Here is a 15,738-nt window from a genome sequence, read left to right on the forward strand (position 1 = left end):
TTTTTTTTTTTTTTTTTACTGCTTCTGGAACACGGATTTTTGATTACTTCGGCAACTAAGAAGAAGCCATCCGTAGAGAAAGTTACCTTTGTCTTGGAAAGGATATCGCAACGTGTAGGCCGTTTCGTTGCTTGGCAATTGATCACCGAGATCCTCGAGCTTCTCCAACTGTTTTCTTATATTTTCGACCGGGTTTTCAAGATTGTTGTTATTGTTGTTAATATTATTGCCGGTGGTTGAACTCGGTTTGGATTGGATTGTCGGTTTCTTGGCGAAGTTCTTCTTTCCGGTTGTTACGTTCGCGTTCGTCTCGCTGGCGATGCTCGTTTCGTCGGAATGGAATCTCACATTTTTCGCGTTCGACGTAGCTGCGCTCTTCTGAAACCCCGAGTTCGCCTTCTGAACGTTCTGTTCGTTCGGATCGTGCAATTCTTCCGACTGCTCGTTCGTCGTCGTCCGAGTCTCGGGCGGTTTAGTGTTCGTCGTCGCCGAGCTCGAGTGCGTGTTTCGTAATGGGATACTGCGAGCACGATTTAAGGCCTATAGCCAGACATTAGGACGAATCGCATGAACATGAGGGAGTACCTTCACAGTTTTACACCAGTGAATCGAGATATTCGGACGAATATTATCGACGGATAATCGTCGTTATTTATCATTATTTATTACCGAATGGATATTCTCTTCTTCGACAAATCCGACGATCGAACGTGTATATAAAAATTATTGCGTACGTATGTATGTATGTAAGACGAGAAATAAGCGTGAAGCGTTTAACCATGAAGGTACTGGAATTGGTGACGAGGAGGATGGATGTGCAATAACTTAATCAATTAGTACAGTGAACACTCGATCCAAATACAAATATCGTAACACGTAGATAAAAACCGTGCTTCCGACTGATTTTGTTAAAGTCATGGCACGTACAAGTGGTTCAGAGCGCGATCCAACATGTCAACCCTTTGCGATTCAATTCGTTTCTCTGATTTCACGCGCCCTCCTCTTGTATGACGCCGCTACAATGGCGCGACATCCTAAAATATTGCAATGAAATGCCGAATGTTTGCTGCAACTATTATTGGAAAAGCAAACGGTTGACCGGAATGAAAACTAGCGGAATGATTACGTTTACGATTAAACTCACTTTTGATCCGACGACTCGGTCCTGTCTGTCCTCGTCCTCGTCGACGTCGACCTCTCCGTCTCCGAGGCGGTCGTGTATCCCTCCTTTCTCCTACTCCTCCTCTCGATAGCCGAACGTACCTCCTTCTTCAATTTCATGTATTTCTCCTTCAACGCCATGTACTTATCTTGGAGCAATCGCTTCTCGCACCTCATCTTCTCGAACTCGATGCTCTCTTGGTGGATAGCGCGACCTGTCTGTTTCTTAGCCTCTTTCTCCGCGTCGCGCGAGAAATCGGCGCGAATCTCTTCCAAACACTGCTTGTACATCTTGCGCGTGCGATCCTCCTGAAACAGCATCTTATTTTTACTCGCGAAAATGTGCAAATGTGTGCGCGTGTATCTTCCCTCCTAAGTCTTCATCTTCGTCGTCCTGTTGAAATTTCGTTTCGTTTCGTTTCGTTTCGTTTCGTTTTTTTTTTTCTTTTCATCGAAACGTTGTATAAATAAGCAGCATGCAATGCGTGTGTCTAGGTCAAAGTATATATATAAGAGTGCTTATTTGCGATAGCGTACACTGCCACTTTATTTCTTCGAATATAATCTTCTGGATACAATCAACTTAAAAAGAATAATCCTTCGAGTACAATAATCGAGTGGAAGGATTTGTCTTAATAATATCCTATAAGGCGCTTTAGACTGGACGGTGTCGTACAATATTGGGCCGAACGTGGAATTATATCGCACATCTATTTACATCTAATCGTAAAAGAAACCGATAAGCGAATAGCTTTATTGTGTTCATAGAAAAAAAAAAATAATAACGTTCAACGAGTTAACTAATCGTTGCATAACGCCAATAGCTCGCATCGTACGGATAACACAATATTTCTAAGAAATGGTATAAAATTAAATTGGTGACTGTTATTCGACGAGGAAACTAGAAGATCTTCGAAAAAAATAGAAAGATTACTCTATTATGCATCGATGATACAATACAACTAGCTAACTACTTATGATAATAGACACCGTCAGGTACTTACATTCACTCTAAAATCGCGTAGGATTTCGACAAGACGACTCTCGTGTTCCTCCGTAATTTTCGTGATATTTTCCCTCTGCTGTGCCCGTAATTGTTTGCGCAACTCGTCGAACTCTTTATCCAATTCCTTCTTCATCGTTTTGATCCTCGCCTGGTGTTGCTTGCTCAATTTGATCTCGCTAAGTTTGGCGAGCTTCTCCTCGTCCAAGTCGCGCTCGTATTCGTTCTCCAATTTTCCCATCTCCTGATTCCGTAGCTCCAACAATTCTCCCTTTCTCTCGTCCAGTTCAGTCTTCAAATTCGCCAAGATCTCTTGCCTCTCCTTTTCGTAGCAAACCTCCAATTCGGCCTTTACCTTTCTCAGATTCTCCAACTTGGCCTCGTCCATTTCGGCGATTAATTTTTGAATTTCTCGTTCCTCCTTAACGAATGATAAAAATTGATAAAAACGTATAAAAAATACATATATATATATATATCCATATATAAGATTAAAATCGTTTAAGATGTAGAAAAATACCTTCTCGACCATCTTTCGCCTCATATCCTCCAACTTGTCACTCAGATTCTTCTCTATTTGCTTCTTCTGCTCCGCAAAATTCTCCTCCAATTCTTTTTTCATCTGTTCCAACTTGTCCTTGTACTCTTTCCTCAACGCCTCGATGTCCCTCTCGTGCTCTTCGCCCAATTTCGCTTTCGCTTCCTCCAACTTCTTGCTCTGATCCTGTTTCGTCGCTGTTTCGTTGCCTTCCCTTCGCGAGATATCGTGAGCGTCTTGATTGATCTTCGAGAAATCTGAAGTCTCGTCGTCGTCGGTCTGCTCGTTGCGCGGCAACTCCACTTTCAATTTATTCTTCCGCCGTAGTTCAGAGTCGCTGTAATCGGTCTCGCTCTTCGAAACCAGATCGATGTTTTTAATTTTGTTGAATTTATTGGTGAACGTGTAGTCCAAACTGCTCTCCCTCGACAAACTCTCTCCGGACAAACTGTCTCTGGTCATTTGCATACGGTGTTCCTTCTCAGAAACGTTCTGAGGAGCGAACTTTTTACGAAGTTCGTTCTCAGGCACGTTCCTCACGACGAACCTCTTTCCCACGATCTTCCCATTTTGCGTCTTCGACGCTTCGATTTTTTCCGACGATAAACTCTTGTTGACACATCCATCGATCTTGTCCTCGGGATCTTCCTTGCTCTCCTCCGTGAATCTTTGGCTGGTTTTCTGCGTTTTCGAGGGACTCCACTCGGTATCTCGACTCGAGAGCATGGCGAGCACCTCATGCTCGTCAGATTCGGATTCCGACTCGTATTCAGACCTGGAGTAAGTGTACTTGATGTCCACTTCCTTCTCGATGTCGAAACGTACGCTTTTCCTTTCCTCGTCCACCGGTCTGTCGTCTGATCGAGATTAACCGATTAAAATTAAAATTGGACGTGATCCGACGCGAAATGATGAAACAATTGACATTCAGAATTGAACTTACCGTCCTCGGATTGTTTCTCCCTGAGAATCGACTTCAACTTGTCCCCGCTGTCTTTGTTGGTCTCGTCCGGGATCGACAAGGTACGGAACTCGTCGAGTTTACCGGTCTCGTGGATAGGCGTGGTGTCTCTGCTCCTGTTGCTCTTCAGGAACATAGTCCCCCCACCGCTCAGAGTCAATTCCTTCTGTTGGCCGAATTGGCTCGGATGTTTCTCCTTGTCGAACTTGTCGGATTTCTCCGACCTGGCCAACGCGTTGATGCTAAGTTTATCGATGTCTATGATATTCTCCTCGGAGCTGAACCTGCTCGACAACTGCTCCCAATCCTTCTCGTGCCTCGGGCTGAGGGATTCCGATCTCTTGAGCACCTCTTTCAGGTCTATCTCCTGCTTTGGGCTGGTGGACGTGGTCGTGTTGGTGGTCGTGGTCGATGCGACCGTCTCCAGGAGCTTGGGACACTCGTAGAATCTCGGATCTTGGAATTTGAGATTCGTGTAATCCCTGCCGGCCCTGTTAGTCGCCAACGGATTGTCCTCCCGTCTCGATTGTTGTTTCTCTTGGCCCCCGCCATCCTTCTTCCTCGTACCGTCGATCTTTTCCAATTTTTTCAACGGCGCCAGCTTCGTGGGGATTCTGGTAGGTGGCGGATTGTTCTTGGCGGATTGCTTGCCGGATTCCTTGGCGGACGAAGACGCTTCCTTGGGCAGAGTTGCTTCCTCGTTCGACTCGAGCTCCTTGGCCGTTGTCTTCGAGTCCTCTTCTGTCGAACGGGGAGGGAAAGCAAAGTTTGTGTAACTTGGTGAAGTTGTTTCGTTGCGAGTGAACAGTGAGAGAAAGAGAGAGGAAAAGGTTGGAAGAAGAGGCAGGCACGAGTCGATAGTCGTCGTTCCAAGGATCAGAGAAACGCGCGCAAACATTTCCCCGCTCACGATGACCCTCTCGAGTGAAAAGAGGCGACAGTGTCAACGTTCCCTCGCGAGCGAGTCAACGACTGTTTTCCACTCTTTTCCCTCCTCTTTTTTTTTACACTCGGCAGAGGGATAAGAGGAACAGCGATGAAATGGATAAGAAAATATGCCTAAAAGCCGAGAAGAGTGCAGAGTCGATTATTATGTAACAGCGAGGAATAGAATTGTATAAAATGTCATGCATTTTTTCGAGCTCTCTTTCACTTATCAAAAAAAANAGGAAAAAAGAAAAAAGAAAAAAGAAAAAATGAAAATAAGAGAAGAAAGAGAAAATAAGCAAACGATAAAGAGTATCGGATTTTATGTATCGATTTATGTAAGATTCTGTAGAGTAAATGTATCATTTCGTTTTCGTCAGTGAGGTTTGCATTGAAAAACAAGACAAAATGGATAGGGAACAAATTTATGCATATTCATGATAGTATTTATCACTACAAATCCGAGAGAAACGGACCAGACAAATATTTTTACAACTATTCAAAATTCTTTTAACATAGTTGTTTTGTTCTAAAAAAAAAAAAAAATGTCAAAATCGTATTTATAAAATAATCCATCGTGAGTTTCGTTTCCATTTGCAGAGCGAGAGGGAGGATGTTATTTCATAACCACCGCTTCAGAGAAATCTACGATGGGGTGGAAATTTAAAAAAAAAAAAAAAAAAAGAAAAGAAAACCCCAACGTTCAGAGCGCGCCTTTAATCTTCCTCTTTATCCGATGCAAAAACGAGAGGATATATATTAAAAAGACGGAACTATCAACAAATATTGACTTTTCACGCGTCCACAGTTCTCAGGTCTAGGCCGCAAAAACCACAGCGTGTTGACACGGCTTTAAACACTGTTTTCGATCTCTGACTAATGGTAATCGATACTTCACACAATTCGATGACAATATTTAAATTAAAGGGGGAAAAGAAGAAGAAGAAGAAGAAGAAGAAAAGGATACACGTATTATTTCGGCAAACGTTTACCATGCGCATCGTGGACTCGCGATCCGAAGCTCATATCGAATCGTCGTTGTTGCCTCGTTGTCAAAAGGACGACAAGTGTATCGAAATTCGAGCTCTCGAGCGAAACGAGAGAGCCAATAAATTCACGTGAACGGTGATTGATCGTGTACCCCTTTGAGATTGTGTCACCAGCTTTGGATGGCGTACAACCGTGGCGAAGAGCGTGGCGAGGAACACCGACACGACACAACGATCCGCGTTCGATGGACGAGGACGCGATAATTGGACGGATCTACGTTCAAGCAACTATTACGTACTTTCACGAGCGAGTGCACCGACACGTGAGTAGTAGCGCCTTAACGAATGTATCGCGAGGAAAGAGTTTGAAGAGTTCTCTGTTCTCGCAGAGGCAGAGGAGCGCGGCCATCACCGTCAACGGTGAAGAAATCGCGCGACAAATCCGCGCGATACAAGTTTATTGTCCTCGAGCCTCGATATTGCAGTTTGAACTTGCCTTTGGTTCACCCGATTCACTGAATCCGTTTCACTTTCTACGAAAACAATCGTTTCGTTTTTTTAACGGTCAGCCCGTTTAACCTTAATGAAATGATACCTTTTTCGCGATGAACGGACGAGGAGCAATTTAATTTACTGTACCGTATTTTTCGAAAAAAAAAAAGAAGAAGAAGAAGAAGAAAATGAAAAAGGAAAAGAAAAAAAAAAAAGAAACGATTATCGATGTTTGTTACATAAAAGCGAGGACGCGAGGGAGAGCCGCGATAAGATTAACAACGTTACCGCAATCGATACACGTGTTCGTAAATAATTAACAAACGAAACGAATTCGGTACGGTGTACCGATTGTATCGCGCTACGCGAATCGCGAAAGGTTACATAAAACTCGCGAGACTGGCTCTCCGTGTGGCTATGAACTATACGCCGCGTTACGTAAAAATACCGAGCCAATAAGTGGAGGCTATTTCGTTGCCGGCGATCTGCGGTCATTGGAAAAGAAAACGAAGCGGTTTGTAATTGTACGAAGTCAAGCTTCAAGGTCAAGCGCAAGAGAATATTCCCACTTTACGTAATTGGTATGAGTCCGTCTGAATATATCGTGCGAATAACCAGACACGATGAATGACTGCTCGAGATTTAAAAAAAGGAAGAGAAAGAAAAGAAAGAAGAAAAGAAAAAAATTGAAAGATTATATAGATAAAGTTTCGTTGAAAAAATTTGACGAAAAGCCAAAATTCCTTTGAGATTTCAAAAAGTTTGCCGAACCGATATAAACATATATATCTATATATAAATGTGTATATGTGTTGTTTAATTTTGACGCGAATCAGTTAAATTTTGGCAGTGGAACAACAGGGAACAGACGAAAAAAGCGCCATCTAGCAACTCGTCCAATTTTCATCGTAGTAAAAATTAGGAAATAATCTTTGATTTTTAAACAGGTATCGCTGATATCTTATCTTGTTTACTACTGGAATTCGTTTCGATAACTCGTTCGAATTAGAAAAGAGATTAGATGCGGATGAATCGTTATCGAAACATTGTTATCGAATGAAAGTCAGATACTTTCAGAAAAGAGAACGCTCGGCGAAGCGTGGGATAGTCAATTTCGGTATCGAGAAACGAAACGTGGAAATGAATGTCGAGCAAAATGATAAGAGAACGATTACGATAGTCTTTTCTTTTCGGGTGCGAGGTTTAACCCTTTGCACGTTCGACGGCACAAGATGCAAAGAAAAAAAAAAAAAAAGAATCATGCGATTACCATTCCATGATACGAATATAATGCTTTATTTATACACCATGATCTACATACATGTACAAAACGCGAATATACTTTGTTCGTTACAGTAACCTACTTTCGTCAGAGTAGGAAACATTCGGTCGGTTGATAAAAAAATATTACACATCGTGTTATATTCGTAATCAGTCTTCTCGTCAATTCTACGAGTCGTTAAGTAACGTCGATCGTAGAACAGATCGCAAATACAAAATGAAAAGCTCATAAATTAATAGAGATTAATAATCTTTATTAATTCTTTTTTTTTTCTTTTTTCAAATAATAAAAATATTCGAGCATCTTTAAGCATTCGTAACGTAATATTCACGGTATATTAACGCAACAATTTCTATATCTGAATTACTTTGGTGAACCAAGTTCGCAATTGAAATTGAAGAAGAATCATTTTATTTACTTACGAGCCTTTCAAATGTGCGATTGTGCCATAATATACGCGTTCTACCTCCAATCTAAACTAACAACGGTGCAGCAATAAAAAAAAGGAATGGATGATGCATCGGTTAATCAGTCTTTGTCTCTATTAAGCGCAAAGTGCAGCCAAGTGATATCAGTCCAAGTGCAAAGGGTTAATCCTATATTTTCCATTCAGCCGTAATGACGAGGCAATCCGTACCGACGCTGATCTGCCTGGCGTTAACAGGCTTGGCGGCGTTGCTCGCAGCTCTGGCCTGCTCGACCATCTCCTTGTACACGGCGTCCAGGGGATGTTGCCATGTGGTGGTTCCGGTGGAAGCTTGATAATAGTACCAAGCACCGCTCGTTTCGTGGAAGCATGGTAGCCAGCCCTTGGGGAGGGCCGCCATCAGGCCCTCCCGAGCCAAACTCAGGAGGTGTGGTTCTGTATCCGGGTCGATTCCCAAGCGCCTCGCATATTCGAGTACCTCTGAAAAAGCACACGTGCTCCATTAGCTGATTACAAGCAGGCCGGTGGACCGCGTGAGCCTTCGTTTCGGCGTGTATAGGTATTAATTTGGCTGGAAACAAGCGTTCGCCATGTTCAAATGCGTGCATATCGAAGGTTATTTTTCTTTTTCTTTCTCTCTTTTTTTTTTTTTTTTTTTTATGAAACGAGAAACAAGGTCAAGGATTCGATCGGGAGAGAGAGAGAGAGAGAGAGAACAAAGAAATTGTTCGTATTTCTTTCGATTGTTTGATTTCTTTTTTCCCCGATTATCGTTCGCAAGATAAAAATCGATGATGTTGAAGTTTTTTTTATTTATATCTCGTCGAAGATTAGAATTTATAATCTATATCAGATAAATTATAAATATACTCGTCGATAAGTAATAAAGAAAGTATTAATAATCAAGTGAAACAAGTAATTTCAAGGTTTCCCGAGCCATTGTATATAAAAAGATAACGCAACACAAGGTTCATCGATTGTAGACCAGGTGGAAGTACACGTGGCGATACGCGGAATTGTTTCTGTAGAGAAAGAGGGACGTCGAAAAATATTCGTGTATCGTAAATTCTATAGTTATCTTATCTAGGTTTAAAAAAATTAATTTTCTGAAATCATTAACCGTGAAACGAAAGTTAATGTTCAAGTGATTCGCATATCAAATTTTAATTCAATTAGTGATAATGTTTCACACAGAGTTTCACATTCGTTATATTTATCTAAATAAATTTTTTTTTATTAATCTTAATTAGGATTATATCTAAATTAATTTCATATTTACAAATAAAGTAAGATAATGTAAAGATTTGCAATAAAATATGTATGATACTGTACATACGTTGTACAAGAGTCACAGAAATACGCTTAAAGCTGAAAAAATCTATTGCAAAGTTTAAGTTTTCACCATTGCGTTTAATTAAATATCTCATTTGTTGCATCCCATCGAATTTCTCTCTATTATAAATAATTTATGCTCGTATTGAATTAAAAACAACAATTCTTTTCGACGAAATTTGATTTCATTTACGACGAATAAACTCGTTTTTTTTTTCAATTTTTCCATTTTTCATTATTCATCATATTCATTCATCGAATATCTTACGACTTTTTTATTATTTTTTTTTTTTTTTTTGGCACGAAAATTAATTCTGGTAAACACGAAAAGAGCGACAGAAATAATGCATCGAGCATAAGAAATACTGTTATCCATGATGAAACATACGATTAACGGCAAAGTCGGCGAATAAAGAATCGTTTGTGCCTTCAATCAAGGATGTTGAAAGGTTTGCACTTTCTTAGGAAACTGAAATCGCGACGACAGCGCTGCAAAGAGGACCGATTTAAAATTCCATCATGGAAGTCTTTGACAGGTGGCTCCGGGTACGGGGGAAACCGCCACATCTGTCTTCCTTGCGGTGGCTAAAATTTCGTAACCACCACAGTGGTTACGCGCAAGAGTTTCACCCGTTTTGTGGACGATCGCGCGAAATGAAGCGGTAGGACGGATTCTGCCCTCGTTTTTGGGCCACTCGATGCATTTTCACCCATGGAAACTGGCCAATGGCACGGATACCAAGGTGGGAGGTCCTCGAGGCTTATGACAAAACTTTCGCCGCACTGCGGATTCTATTGATTTTCCTCGCCACGCTAGGGTACGGGCTCAGTGTTCCCGTCCGAGCAGGGTGTAAATAAACAAGAAAACTCACCTCCGAAATTATTCAACTCTTTGTCATTTTATCCATGACTTTTTACATTTTATTAATCCCTTGTTTCCTTTATTTATTTAACAATTTTTATCCGATTCTTCCTCCCTTTAAGCGAATTTACCAGTTGACCACTTTCGAATATAATTCCGAATTTTTGAAATATTTTAATTTTTGTTTTCTTTTAATCGTCTTTCTAAACAAAAAAGTAATTAATCGTTGTTTCGAAATTCGTGCAAGGAGATATTTATTTAATCGTGCCTTTTCAAATAGTACAAGAGTAATCCTATCGGTAAAAGTTAAATTAAATCCAACGAAACGATATTACTGGGACAAAGAACCCATATCTCGTTCCTCTGAATTACAAGCAATTATGATATATATATTCGTGCTTTCTTTTTTTTTTTACGTAACGTATTGAATATTATAATCGAATACTCGATGTAAATTATTTAATCTTTGGCCAGGCTAATTAACTGTTTCTCAGCGTGATTCATTGATACTTCAGAGGAAGCGGAGAAAGGGTGAAGAATCGCGGCAGGACGATAGAAATCGCGTAGCCGAGGCACCGATTGCCAAATCAATCACCCTCCTTTCGAAGGATGAAGAGGAAGGGAGAGAAAGAGAGAGAGAGAGAGAGAGAGAAAGGGAGCCGGAAGTGTGGATGACAGTCGCGAAGAAAACCACCCCGCTAGATCGATCGTGACACCAAAGATGGAAGGATGGGTTGGAGGAGGCTGGCATACGGTGATCGGTAGTTTTAAATTCGTGGTTTTTCCACGTACCTTCGTCTGACGGATGCGAGACTCCGTCGAAGATCTCCTTGCACACGATCGTGGCTGCGCTTTCCTGAGAAATACTCATGCTAGCACGAACAGCCGATTTCCAGGTGCAGGAGGTTCACATAACACGTCAAACGTGGACGTGCCTGGGCCACGGACGATCAACGGAATAGCCGCGTGGACCGATAAACGTCATTTTACTCGCAACGACGAGACGCGTGCACGCGAAACTTTCGCTCCGCCGACGAGGCCTGTCCGACGACAGTCAATGTTCAATCCGACTTGAACGTAGGCGGTGGAAGGAGGAGCGAGCACGAAGCGTGCAGCGCCCTCGGTAGCCTGACCTCGAACTAGGCCAATGATAAGGAAACGAGTTACAGCCAGCGGCAACTGTCTTATCGATTAACCGAAAAACACCGATGCCGTTCTTGTTGGCATCGCCGCGCGGGAAATATATCTCGATCCAGGATGTACGAGTTCTGATCTTTTTTTTTCTTTTCTTTTCTTTTTTTTTTCACCCCTCTTTTTTTTCCCCAATAATTTCTAGGTTGACTCGCGTCAAAGAGAATTGGAGTGGAACGCATCGCTTCTATGTGCGATCTAGGGAATGGAACGATGAGATGAAGATGACTCTCTTGCGAGTGCCACTTTGACTTATTTTTGTCGTTTTTGTTCGCTTTCATTTTTTTTTTTTTTTTAAATGAAATTTAAATTGTTTTTTTTTATGATCAATGGATTGTCACTGAACATTATTACATTATGATATTTTAGAATCGTAGAAATGAATCTTATGTGTGAAAAATAGATCTCATATTTGGACCTGAATGATTTCCTCGTGTTAAACAAAGGAGCTTGTTTTTTTTTTTTTAGGATTTTAACGTGATAGATATTATTAAAAATCAAAGATTGAATATAAACGTATTATATATAAATGAATGAATAATGTATCATTGCATCGACATTATAAATGTAATCAATTGTTATTGGGAAATGGATGGAACTTATTTTTAGTTCCATCCATTAATGAATAGAATTATGGGTTGAAATCTATATTAATTTTTAAATATTCGATATTTATATTTTATCAATTATCGTCTAAAAATTAGTAAGAACGATCGTAGCGCCAATATTAACCAATACTAAACTTCTAGAGAATAACAGGTTTCTTCTTTGTCGGCGGTTTATGATGAAGAAGTTTCCCCTAGACGTATATTCTCAAATAAAATAAAATAAAAAACATTCTAATTATAGAAATATGTTTTTTTTTCTATCAATAGTGCATTAATATTTATATTATTTGTTATATAAATTGCAAAATTGTACATAATCAAATCGTTATATTTGACTGTTCACAGTAGAGATGGCGCCAACGTATGCTTAAATATCTCGAAAATTCATCTCTTTTACCGTAGATTACTAACGACGGTCTAGTAAATTATTTCATTACCAAATGCACAAATTTTATAAATTACATTAAACTTTAATCACGTTCATTCAATGAATATTCAATTTTTACATATTTAAGACGTTTAACTATTTATTTATGCAATATGCGATATTATATTTTGACTTCGTTATGAAAAGTACTTAAATATTTTTTAATATTATTATGCAAATGCATACAAACTTTAAAAAGTAAAATAATTACGAAAACAGAAAGAATAAGCGCATATTAGTATCGCGAAATTCAATATTATAAATTATATTTATAACCATTCAATAGGAATTACATATCCATATTTTTTTAATTTATGAATTAAATTTATAACGAGAATTTTTTTAAATTTTAAACAATATAGATTTAAGAAATAAAATATATATTAAAATTTTACACTAGAAGGGTAAAATTCTAAACAATAAAATCCATAAAAATTAGCAATAGAAAGTATCAGTAATAAATTCATCGTAATAAATAGTAATTTTATTATGAGATATCGATAAATATCTATATTTCGTCGATTAATAGCAAATAAAAATCATAAAATTTGAAACAAGAATCAATCGTTAATAAAACAAAAAATTTTTTCGTTGAAACACAATTCACTTAAACACACAAAAATCACTAAAGACAAAAGAAAATGCTACAGAAGATAATCTATTTATCTATTTAAAAAATGAATAAAACTTTCTGTTTTAAGAAATATTTTTCGAGATATTGATATTCCATGATATCATATACTTTGATACTTTTATTATTCAGACTCATGTTAATTCCATTTGACTTTAGTTAACTTTAGTCTCAAACGATAAATCATTACAGTGCAATCAACTGTAACCATTCTTATTCGCCTGTGCAATAAAGAAGAATCGCAAGGATGATTTTTCTCGAAACACAGATCGCTTCAAATAAAATTGACTCGAGAAGACGTATCAGACATGCATTGATTCGACGGAAGACCGGTATTTTCAATATCTTTCCCCCCATTTTCTCCGCGGTACCAGTTACGCGAGAGACCTGTCGCGTTTCCAGCAACAACGAAAATAATGATCGGGCATCGATTGGGACATTTAAATTTCACGCTCTATAGAAAACAACGAAGACCACCGAATCACGGTGTTAACGTTAACGACGCCAGGATTCGGAAGCCGTTTCGTCGAACGCGAAAATTAAATGATAATGATATCCTACACCGACGCTGCGCGAAATACTTATTCGACTCGAGAACATTTTATTTTTTCTTCTCTCTTTGCCCTTTTTCGTCATCCCCTCTTCCTCTCTGATTTCAACTGAGAAACTTCGCGTCCTTTTTCCTTCCTCCTCCTCCTCCCCCCTCCTCCTTTTTTCCATATTTTCGTCTCAGTTCTGCGTTCGTTTGGTGGGTGCGTTTTTTGTTCTGTAAAAATCCTCGTTAACTCTAATCACGGCTCTCGCGTATTATATAGAGTCGGTATACCGACTTTTCACTTTTTTCCCGGGCTAAATAAATCGTTAGAGGTGGGTTGGTGGTGGCCGAGCGCGAGCTAATGGCGCTCCTTTTATTATTCTTTCTCGGTGTTCCCCGATGAATCGTACTATTAATCAACGTTCGAGGATGTGGGAACAATCAACGGATGATACCATAAAACGAATGTTTAATTGACAACCACCCCGTGATACCGTAGTTCAAACGAGGCGTTTGTCTTCCCTCGATTTTCCCGGGGACGAACAAAATGGCTGATGAAACGCATATCATAACCGAAAAATATATGTTCGATGCGATAGACAATGTGATAAAATGATATTTTCTTCTCGCTATTTCGATAATAATGTCTCAAATTGATGTCTCAAAATTAAATTGATTTTTGAATAATATTTCATTGTGTCGTAATATTACGTAACGATGGAACAACGATATGGTAGAGAAATCGTACGATTTAAATCCTTTTTCTAATCGAAATTTCTTTTTCAGAGTTCTTCCCGAGAGAGATTGAAACATTGCGACAAAAGCATCATTACGATTTCTTCTAAATCGTAGCTCGATACTTGAACAGAAAAAAAAAAAAAAAAAAAGAAAAAAGAAAAAAAAGGCACACAATGGAACTGGAATCGGGCTGGAAGGTAGAGAAAATCGATCCCGTAGCCATCATGGGAAAACGTAACAACCGAAAAATCACGTACATTACCCGTAACAATAAATTCTATTGGTCGTTAAACCCTCGAACTCGCGCCGGGGGATCCCCTAATCTGACCTAACACCATAATGTCGTTACCTTGTTAAATAAATGTCGCAGCAGGAGGGTTGCTCGGGGCTGGCCGGCCGGTTTACAAAAGACCAACCCCTAAAAATTGGGCCAACGTCCGCCAACCGTTCAAAATGGTGGACCTATGCGCCGATTGAGAGAAAGCAGAAAGGCACAAAAGGAGAGTGACGTCCCGACCGACTGCAATCTTTCTCGGCAATGGCCGATTGCAACCTAACCCCCCGACGACGACTCGTTTCTCGTTTGAAAGACGAGATAATCGGGTGTTGATGAAGTGGAAGCGGCCGCGATTCACGATTTCCAACGATTCCGATCTTACGCCTCGTTTGGAGAACGTCACCCCTTTTGCAAATTTTCATTGGTGCAAACAACGCTTTTTTAAGGTACGTGAATCTTTTCAATTCGGCTTTCGACTTGCGTGCATGAGTTATAGTTGCGCAACGATTGTTCTAAATGGTTGTTAACATTTTTACAGTTCTCACGACGAAGAGATTTTTAGAAATAGATTTATGAGAAGCTTTATGAATCGTCGATTAACGAATTACAGCATTTCGACGATTATATGCATTTCTCTGGAATTCGTTGGAGGATTAGAAAATAGATAATAGGTTACGATAATTAGAGAAAAAAATTATTCATGCTTTAAATGTAGAATTGTGGCAATTTATTGACAATAATATTGTTGTAGAAGTTAATGGATATATTCTGTACATCGTTCGTTATTATACGATGAAATACAATCGGAATGACGTGCATCTGTATCTAATGAAAGTATTAAAAATATCTCTCGTAAGTGTTTAACGAAAGGTTTTAAAAGTGGAGAAGAAATGCGCCATTGCGACGGCAAGCAACTTCCGTGACTGTTATCTCTCGAATTTTATTTCATTCCTTGGTGCCTCTATTTAAAGTGGTATTGTATAAATTTATCTAATAATCTAATAGTAATTGTATTATATAAATTTATATCATAATCGTTATACATAATCGAATTGGATTAAAAGTAACTCGATCAAAATTTGTTGTTTGATTTTTTGGAAAATGGTCATGATATTTTTGACATCAAAATTTTTTTGGGAAATAAAATAGTAAGTATTGTATAAATTTATATCTAATAGTAATTGTATTACATAAATTTATATCTAGTCTATAATTAATAGGTGATTTAAGAAATCAAAACGATATACTTTTCCCAAAAAAAATTTTGTGTCAAAAGTATCTGATTTTTTTCCAAAAAATTCTTTCCAATAATAAATTTTGATTGAGTTAGTTTTCAATGCAGTTCGATCATGTTAAT

General features: G+C 39.1%; 1 protein-coding gene across 7 annotated transcripts in view; it reads right to left on the minus strand.

Annotated features, from left to right (window-relative positions):
• LOC122713464 (centrosomal protein of 164 kDa-like) overlaps window positions 1–11,040 on the minus strand; it is an 18,300-nt gene extending 7,260 nt beyond the window's left edge. For 5 of the 7 annotated variants that reach the window (XM_043933941.1, XM_043933938.1, XM_043933936.1 and 2 more), the window contains exons 1-7: window positions 10,767–11,039; window positions 7,991–8,260; window positions 3,646–4,404; window positions 2,685–3,559; window positions 2,166–2,585; window positions 1,145–1,470; window positions 87–520 (exon numbers count right to left, since the gene is read on the minus strand). In XM_043933941.1, coding sequence (XP_043789876.1) covers window positions 87–520; window positions 1,145–1,470; window positions 2,166–2,585; window positions 2,685–3,559; window positions 3,646–4,404; window positions 7,991–8,260; window positions 10,767–10,845 — 3,163 coding nt within the window. In that variant the 5' untranslated portion in view covers window positions 10,846–11,039. The other 2 variants (XM_043933939.1, XM_043933940.1) reach the window with 2 other exon arrangements.
• Window positions 11,041–15,738: the final 4,698 nt, after the last annotated feature.

Source organism: Apis laboriosa, unplaced genomic scaffold, assembly GCF_014066325.1.
Source record: "Apis laboriosa isolate Shangri-la unplaced genomic scaffold, ASM1406632v1 scaffold23_cov150, whole genome shotgun sequence".
NCBI classification, from domain to species: Eukaryota; Metazoa; Arthropoda; class Insecta; order Hymenoptera; family Apidae; genus Apis; species Apis laboriosa.